A 9300-nucleotide genomic window follows, 5' to 3' on the forward strand; every position below is an offset into this window, starting at 1 on the left:
ATGTCCTCTTTGCAAGCAAACCATGGAGATGGTTCCGCACCTCTTCATCCATTGTAGGTTCACTACACGTCTTTGGGGCAAAGTGGCGGAGTGGTTGCATAACAAGGACATTCTTCTGGGTGGTTGGGCCGGCCTCTCCATCGAGCTTTGGTGGCGCAACATGACAAGCTCTCAAATGCCGAAACGCAAAGCCATCTCCTCGCTAGCTCTTCTTGTTACTTGGGAGCTTTGGAACGAGCGCAACGCAAGGGTTTTCAACAAGTATGCCAACCACGATGTAATCCTAGATAAGATTAAGAGAGAGGCCCGCTTGTGGGTTCTCGCCGGTGCTAAGCACTTGGGGCAAATCATGCCGGGAGAGTAGTCCCATGTATTTTTTGGTTCTTGTTCGGACTTTTTTGTTCAAACTCTTCTCCTTAATTAATCGATTGGGGTAAAGCTTTTGCCACCGTTTTAAAAAAAATGCCTCCTTAGTCTGTAGGTAGGGTCTCAACAAATTAGCTGACGTAAACTTTTTTAGATGCTCATGTGTCCTTTTGCTAGGCTTATTTGGCGGGTTAATTTTGCTGCATATAATATTCCACCTCCATCCAATGTCACGAATATGTTTTGGAATTGGCTTAAGGAGACTGACAAAACTGATAAAGCTAGGATTCGCATTGGTGTTTCGGCTTTATGTTGGTCAATTTGGAATTGTAGAAACAATATTATTTTTAACAAAAATGACTCTACTGATTTTTTGCAGGTTATTCACACTATGGTTCACTGGATTCAACTTTGGCGTTTCTTGCTCCCGGAGGATCAGCGGGAGTGCATTGTTTCTGGATGCAACCGCCTTCGAAATGGTTGCCCAGGATATTTTCTACCAAGCTACTTGACGGCCTGTTAAGAGATTACATGATGCATAATTTGCTTAGCAGTCTTCTTTTTTTCGATGGTTGATTTTTGTATCGATCCTCGTTGATCTTTGAATTGTAAACTTTGAATGTTCAGTGTGCATCAACCGATGTAGAGGACCGGGACACATCCTATTTCAAAAAAAAGTGTCTAGACACATTTTATATAGATACATGTAAATCTATATTAATCGGAGCCAACTAATTTGGAACAGAGGGAGAGAGTATCTAGAAATAGTAACCAATGCAATCTTCAAAATGTATAGTTTGGACATACAGACGGCACCGGAAATACAAGTTCATGTAGAAGAAGCTCACGCCATCTTCAAAATGTATGTGCTCCATCAGAACCCAGCGCGGTAGTTCAAAGACAAGAAATGGATGGCACCAGCGGAGTACCATAAAACAAGGTGAGAGAAAAACCATCAACTGGGCACCCATCTGAACCAGGGTTGCCATTGTTGGATCCCTCCATGGATGTGGGACCAAGTGACCAGATAGAGGGGATGGCACCGGGAGACCCCGGTTGATTGATGACAGCAGAGTGTCAACTTTTTGAATCAAACCAGAACTGGTCGAACCAAGTTTTCTAGGGTTTTGATAAGGCTTTGGCGTGTAAGAGCATCTCCACCGGTGGCACGATAGCATCCCTGATAACATTTTGGAGGCCGGCATCGAAAATGAGCTCGCACCGGCGTGCCCGAAAAGCGCCGGCGTTTTTTCGACCCCAATAGAAACGCCAACCCCGTGCCGGCCCCTTCGCGAAGGGCACGAATCGGACGCCCCGGCGCCTCGCGGCATGTAGGTTTTCGCGGGTGGGGCCGCCTTGGCAGCGAGAGGACGTGACGGTTCGCGTCGGAAATGACGCGGGAAGGTTGGTTGTCGCCGTTAATGGCCTCCCGCGCGGAAAACGAAGCGGAGACGAGGGCGGCAACTGGCCACGCGACGTCCACCCACCTTCCCCACGCGCCTTGAATGCGCGCCCGCCGCCTCCCTTAAAACCCCACCGACGCGCACCTTTCTTCTTCCCCGTCTTCCAACCCTAGCCGTCGCCATTGTCGCTGACGCCGCGCAAACACCCACCTCTCCCATGCACCCCACCGACGCGATGGCGCACAACGACGAGGCCGGCGGCGGCGTGCTCCGCTCGCTGCATTTGACCTACGACGAGGCGGATGTACTGTACTGGCAGCGCATCCACGTGCTAGTACAGTACAAGTTGCCGCACGGGTGGCTCGTCTCCAACGCCGGCTTCGCTGTGCCACCGCGGCCACCGGCAGAACCAGAGAAGCGCGCCCTCATCAACGAGCGGCAGAAGCGTATGATGCCGACGGAGAGGAGCTTGCCGGCGAACGCGATCAACAGCCCGGCGTGGCCGCGGCGCTTCGAAGTGGAGCGCGCCATCGAGCTCGCGCGGGCGGCCGGCCGCGCGAACGGCCACTTCAATAACATCGGCCGTCGTGCCTAGTGGCACGACCGCGACATCGACACCACACTGCAGCAGTACAGATACCGCCAGCGCGCCCGCGATGACCCGCCACGCATCCCACTGTACTTCCCGCAGGCGGAGTGCGTGGCGCCGGAGGCGCCACCACTATAGAGCGCGCCGGCAAGGACGACGGCGTCCGAGAGCTCGCGCACCGGATCGTCAGCAGCTGGAGACCGCACGCGCTCGACCGCGCACGCGCCTCCTTCGGGTGGCATCGTCATCCACGACGGGGCGAGGCGTGCGTCTTCGTCTCTGGCCCGTCAGATGATGGGGTCGGGCCAACGCCGCCGCCTCGATGAGGAGGACGCCGCGGGCTCGCCACTACTTCCACCGGCGAAGAAGCAATGGTGGGAGAAGGAGGCGCAGGCGGCCATCTGTGGCGGCGATGAGCCGGAGGAGTTCCCCGACCAAAACTTCATCGTTGGCCGCTCCATCGAGGAGGACTACCGACAGATGACGATGGACCCGCGGCAGGCGGCGGTGTGGTCCGCCAGGGACCACAACGCCAACTTCGTCGACCTCGCCGGACCTTCCGAGCTGCCGGCGCCGAGGGAGGAGGAGGAGGACGACTGGTCCTTTGGGACGTCCAGCGACGAAGCGGCGACAACGGCAACAACCTCGACTTCAGCGCATTCGACGGGCGTCACTAGATTTTTTTTAGTTTTTATTTTAAATTAGAGTAACTTTTTTATAATTTTGTTTGAATTTCGTATGAATATCGTTTTCAAAATATCATTTTATGTTTAAATTTCTATTGGGGCTACCGTTTGGGGGACACCGGTGTAGGAACAGCATCCCCATGTAGAAGATGCTCTGACGGCACCCCTGCATGCATCTATTTCGGGGCCGCCAGTGGAGATGCTCTAAAAGCCAGCTTAGATGGGTGTGTGGACACGAATGTATAGGAGCTACTATTACCTAACGGGCTGAGTGGCATGAAACTGCACGCCATTTATATATGAACTAGGAAGTTTGCGGCACGACGCATACCGCGTCTGTGTTGTCTACAGTCCGACATTATTTTTTAAAAACTGTTTTTTTAGGCTTAAGAGTGCGTGATTCCTTTTCCGAAACAGCTGAAGAAACATCTAAAACTTGACCGTGCCCTTGGTATCAAGATCGTTGGTTAGAATTTTGTAGAAATAAAATAATATCTAGGTTGTTGAAGTACCGCAGAAGTGTCGGTGAAATAGGTGGCGGATGGTGGAGTGCTTTAGGTGTTGCTACAAAAGAAAATGGTAATATTTCTCCGGCCGAAAGAGGCAACGGGTGATGAAGTAAATCTATCTTTCTAAAGTTACTGTAGAAGAAGGTCATCCGAGGTGAAAATATGGCGGATGGTGGAGTAAGTATTTTTTTCGATGTTACCCTAGAAGAACACAACATTATTTTTCCCGTGTAAAACAGGGGACGGTTGTTGAATTTTTTTTGAATCACCGTTCAAGAATTATGCACTACTAAAAATATATCAGCGGGTAATTACTTTCTAGAACCACGGTTGAGATTGAAGGTTCGTGTAAAAATTAGTACCCTTGTCTGTCATTGCTAAATGACCCGCTGAGAAATATGTGGCTTTAAATAATTAATAGTAGGTAGTTAACAACGTGTTTCATAGTTGACATCGGCAATGTTCAAGGTGTCTACTAAGAAATTGCTTTCTAGAAAAATATAGGTACTTGTCGTCTCACGAAAAATTATAGCTGAAACTAAACTTGGGGTTGAAAGTACCACGTTGTTGCACCGTTGAGAAATTAGCATCACTAGAATATGCATTCTCAAATAATTAAATATTAGGTATTCAACGATCGATTTCATAGTTGACACCGGAAAATTATTGTTGACGGTCAAGGATTGCACCGAAAAATTGTTTTTGGGAAATTATAGGTAGTTACTGCCTTGCAAAAAATAATTGCTATATATATCGTTAACGCGAAAAATTATTACGAAAGCTAACTATTTCGACCGATGATATACTGTGAGAAATTACCACCAGAGTCGTTAAATATTGTTAGCACGACAAATTATTACGAAAACCGATGATCTACTATGAAAAATTACCACTTAAAAAATAGTATCTAGAATTTGAAAAATCCAAAAAAGCTGGAAAAAAAGTACTGTTCACATGTAGGTAAGTGCTCAAATGCGTGAGGTGAGAGCAAAAGCTCTCAGCTTTTATATATAGTAAGTATATATATACTTATATCTATAAATTATTGATGAAATGGTTTTTATATATAGTGTATATACTTTTATCTATAAAGTATTGAGGAAAAGGTTTTACAAAATTATTGCAAAAGGTAGAAAGTAAAAAAATGGTACTATTCATGGCACTGTTCATGGCGCGCACGAACAGTGTCTTGGGAGCTTCTGGTGTGAGCAGATGGGGTTATCTTTTACATATATTATATATTTTCATTTATACTCACTCTTACGATATAAGATGTTTTGACGAGCTAATGTGTCACTCATGTGTTCACATGCTCACATCAAAACTATGAAATACAGAGACGTACATTGGTTCCTTCATGGGCAAGGATACTTGCAGTCCATTTCAAAAAAAAAGGATACTTGCAGTCATATGCCTACAGAGTAGGTGGCTTTCTCGAAGCGAATATACGGGGAGATCAAGCTTTCCTCGCTGAGAAGTGGAGCAAACTTCATGGCATCTTGATCAACGAGACGGTGAATGGTCTCTATCTTTCTGGTCTTGGAGCTGTAATAGCCTAGCGCCCTGCCTGTGCTTAGTAGTAACCTGCCGTCCGTAGGATCGACAGCCATGGGTGCGGTCTCTTCCGGTGAATACTCGTGTGAAAACTCTCCCAGCTCTACCCGGCGCCCAATAGCCCATACACCGCCTGCTTCCAACATCCATATGTCCAGCGCGTTTGCGCCCTTGTCAGAGCAGACGACGCAGACGTTGCCATCCAGCTCGACAATGGACGTGATCTGATCGTAGCTGCATCGGGGTCCTTGCAGCACCTCAAAGTCTTCCGTGCCGACGTCAAGTGCCAACACCTCGCACCCATGTAGAGAAGTATTTGTCTCAACAAGATTCGGATCCACCATCCAGTAGAGCTTGCCGTCGACATGGACGGGCTGCATTTCGGCTACCGGCCTCGGTGGAGAACTGATCGGTCTCCATGCTGCTTCTGTGTCTGTAAGATGGACATAGCACCCCAGTTGATAGCTCCGAGTGTCCATGTCCCTCTGGTGGTACACAAGACGTACCCGTACATGCTTATTCATCCTCGAGTCGTAGCCTAGACCGATCCTGCCGGCTACAAAAGTAGTATCTCCATCGGGATCTAGGTACAACATCTGCTTGTAGTACCCCATGGTAGGATTGCATATGAAGTCGAAGGAAGTGTCTTGTGTGGTGCAGCTACCGACAACGAGACCGTGGCATGGTTTAGAACACACCACTCGGCATCCCAGGCGCGGACAGAACAAGTACCCTACCGTATTCCTCGGGTGTAGCTCCTTCCATTGTGGTGCAAGAGTCCAGAAAAGCCCGGAGAAAGGGTCGATGAGCGTGATCTTGAGGCTCTTCTTGCTTAACATGTTTGCGTGAATAGCGTGCTGCTGCATGAACCGGTCGCTATTGATCACCGTGTGCCAGTCTTTGCATACGCGCCTCAACGGAACAACGGAGCGCGTGGGCAGCCACTTGAGGACATCCGACCAAACCTTTGTTGATGGCGAAGAGAAGACGATGTCTTCACTCGCGCGACCTACTGGCACAAGGCTCTCCTCCAGCTAAAACAGCTACTAGTGAGTACTATTTCTAAAACAGCTACTAGTGAGTACATGTTGCAGAATAGAGTAAGGTTGGCACGAAGGAACCCTACTCGTCACGAGCTAACCCACCTAAACCCAGGCACAGTACAAGTGAACGGAGGGCAAAAATCAAAACTACATAGAAGTACCAGATTCAGCTAAGGTACAATTCACAGCGGGAATTCTACATAAAAACATCCTCTCCAAGTGAAAAACATCCTCTCCAATTTGCCACACTTTTATTTGCAATTTAATTATCTGCCACACCCTGTGTCACTGACATGTGGTGGTCCTATGACCTGTGGCAAATAATCAAATTTCAGATAAATGTGTGGCAAATGATCAAATATTCCATAATAATACATAGATCTGGTGAGCAATGTTCTCATGCAAAGCTGCTTGGACAGTAGTAATCAAGTTAGATATCCTACAAGCCATCTATTGCACTGGACCCATAGACTTGCAAGATTTCCAACGCCATACATGATTACCAATGGTCAAGAAACTTAACAAGAAAACACTGCCCATATGTATTATTGTTACCCTATACACTAAGTACGGGTGGTAAGAGAAAAGCTAGATCTCATGATGAAACTGAGCTACGCATATGTAAACATCAAGGTATAGTGTTACTCCTCTGTTGGCACAAGATGCCTCGCATCATTTGTGATGTCCGTGCTTTCCATCGTAGTTTCAACTGGAGTTTCCACAGATGCATTGGCCATGTTTGTACTTTCTACCTCACTGGCCATGCTTGTGCTTTCTTTCTCAATTTCCACTGGATTTTCTACAAGGCCACATTCCTCAACTTGGATGGCCATGTCTATGTTGCCCTTAATTAGGGCTTTAGTTTCAGTAGAGTCATTTGTATTTACCTTACTTTCACAAGGAGAGCTCAAATCTTCATTGATTTTGGTATCCATCCTCACAGCCTCTATCGATGACCAAACCTTGTTTCTTTTATTGTGCTTCTTGCTCCGCAGATGGCCAGCCATGGTCACATTGCTATCGCACCTGACTTTGCAGCGATCACACCACAGGTAGTTGTTCTTCTGAACAACTTCATGCAACTCTCCATCTACTAGTATGCATATTTTTTTAGGTTCATCGCAAGGTTCTATTCCACTCTTATTCCCGGTGATCTTCCGCGAGTTGTCTTTGCTATCAGTTATCACCTTGCTTGTTCCACACTGGGCGAACTTTGCCTTATGTTTTTTCCCTTCAAGATGCTCATTAAGTCCAGCTTCACAAGTTGCACTCACTTGGCATAGTGCACAGCTCCAGTCCTTGGTTAGTTTCTGTACTTTCTTTGGTACATTCTTTGGTACAGTGGGTCCAACAATTGTATCTGCCTTCCTCTTCATCCTCTGGACCTTTGTTTTTGATGAAGGAGCCTGAAATGAACATTTCAATGCAGTAGTTAATTTGGTGTGCATATGTAACAAAAACCTGCAGCTCTGGAAGAATAGCATATGAAACTAACTCTCACGATCAAACTATCTCTCTACACATACCGACACCACCAATTTAAAGGAATGCGTGGACATGAGTAGAATCAATGGGAAACAACCAATCCTTTTAAGCTCTGATCTGGGCCCATAATTTTTTTATGGGTGTTTCTGTCATCTAAGAGCAATAATATGGAGCTATTCTATGAGGTTTGGTGTTCCACTGAAGTAATCAGAAAAACAACATTCCAGATTAAAAAAAGATTATGCATGGCTTGATGAGAGATCCTGAACTTTGTACAAAACTATAATTGTTGCTGCTAAGTTAAGTCCAGGCCAAGTGAAATGAAGATAAAGTGTACAGCACCATTATTAAGCCAAAAAGGCACAGATAGCGTGCAAAACTATGAAAGGACAGAGCATATATACAGAAGGAATATCTGAGCCAGGTAGTATTTTTTATGCCTTATCTGGAAAAAGAACTTCTGAAGTAGTACACTGGTTGTCAGAACAATCTAAGGAGAAAGATATGTGCGCACACACACCTCAGGTCTCGCGGAGGGCTCGATCTCAAGCAGCTGGAGCTTATGCTTCGGCTTCGGCCGCGGCGGAGACAACCTCCTCCTTTCCCCAAACCCGGCGTGCGGGCGAGGCCCAAACTGGTTATAGCCATGCCAGGCTCCGAACCCCTCAAAAGGCATCGGCGGCGGCGCGTGCGGGGGCGGGTGCATCGCCATCTGCATCGGCGGCGGCATGAGGTGGGCGGGAGGGAAGAACGGGTCGGGCAGGAACCCGCCGTGGGCGAAGGCGAGGTCGCCCTTGGCCTCGAACTCGCGGCGCACCTCCTCCTCGATGAGACGCCGCCGCACCTCCATCTGGATAATACCTTCCCGCCGCGCCGCCTCCCACTCGATCGACGGCGGCGGCGGAGGCCCTGGTTGGTTGGCGGAGGGGACGGGGAGCGTTGTCAGGGATTCGGGCGCGTGTAGGGATGAGATCGGATGAGAGGTTCCGGATGCGCTTACCTTGAAGGCCTGGACCACCGAAGCAGCCGTTGTGGGGGGTAGGGAGCGGTACCGGCGGGGAATCGCCGGAGGCGGACGAGGAGGGCCCGCGGTCGCCGGCGCGGAAGCGGAACTCCATGAGTCTCCGCGTCGGCGCCAATGGCCGGGCTGGGAGAGCGGGCGATTGGAACGGCGGATTTGCGAGCGGCGGCGCGGCGCGGCGCGGCGCAGAGCAAAGGCAGAGTGAGTGCCGCTTCCGGCGTGCGTGGCGACTCCGTTGGCGATTCCCCTGGGCGAGTCTTTTTTTTTCTCCTGAAATACAGCTCGAGTTGGGCTGGATCTTCAGTTTTCTGCTCCAAGAAGGCCTGACACACCAGGAATATAAATTTGCTATAGGACATTCTTTTTGGCATTTGCTGAAAAACACCGCTCGATTGTATCTTTGTCAGGTACCATTACAATTTTGTGACATATTTGCCAGAACACACCATCTGGCTGAAAACGGAAAGTTTTGCCCGTCTTCAAAACCAGTCAAGCATAAAACTTATATAACTAGGGTTCACCTATGTGCACCAACAACTTATGCTAAGCAATGCAAACAACTATGTGATAGCAAGATATATAACTTCAAGCACGAAGACTATCATAAAGTAAAGTGCATAAGTAAAGAGCTCGGGTATAGGTAA

The 9300-nt window shown here is 48.2% G+C and overlaps 1 protein-coding gene across 1 annotated transcript; it reads right to left on the reverse strand.

Moving 5' to 3' along the window:
• Nucleotides 1-6519: 6519 nt before the first annotated feature.
• Nucleotides 6520-8753, reverse strand: LOC124701338. The gene is made up of 3 exons (XM_047233397.1): nucleotides 8636-8753; nucleotides 8156-8544; nucleotides 6520-7535 (listed from the first exon to the last, which is right to left on the reverse strand). The coding sequence occupies exons 1-3, from the start codon at nucleotides 8751-8753 to the stop codon at nucleotides 6792-6794; spliced, it is 1251 nt and encodes a 416-aa protein (XP_047089353.1). The 3' UTR covers nucleotides 6520-6791.
• Nucleotides 8754-9300: the final 547 nt, after the last annotated feature.

This window comes from Lolium rigidum, chromosome 1 (assembly GCF_022539505.1).
Source record: "Lolium rigidum isolate FL_2022 chromosome 1, APGP_CSIRO_Lrig_0.1, whole genome shotgun sequence".
Taxonomy (NCBI): domain Eukaryota; kingdom Viridiplantae; phylum Streptophyta; class Magnoliopsida; order Poales; family Poaceae; genus Lolium; species Lolium rigidum.

Bases quoted from the DNA above. Each gene is read 5' to 3' on its own strand.
- LOC124701338 (XM_047233397.1), bottom strand. From the start codon at position 8,753: ATGGAGTTCCGCTTCCGCGCCGGCGACCGCGGGCCCTCCTCGTCCGCC. The intron at 8,545-8,635 runs GTAAGCGCATCC...CCAACCAACCAG, and splicing joins CGGTGGTCCAGGCCTTCAAG to GGCCTCCGCCGCCGCCGTCG. The intron at 7,536-8,155 runs GTGTGTGTGCGC...TCAAAAACAAAG, and splicing joins AGCCCTCCGCGAGACCTGAG to GTCCAGAGGATGAAGAGGAA.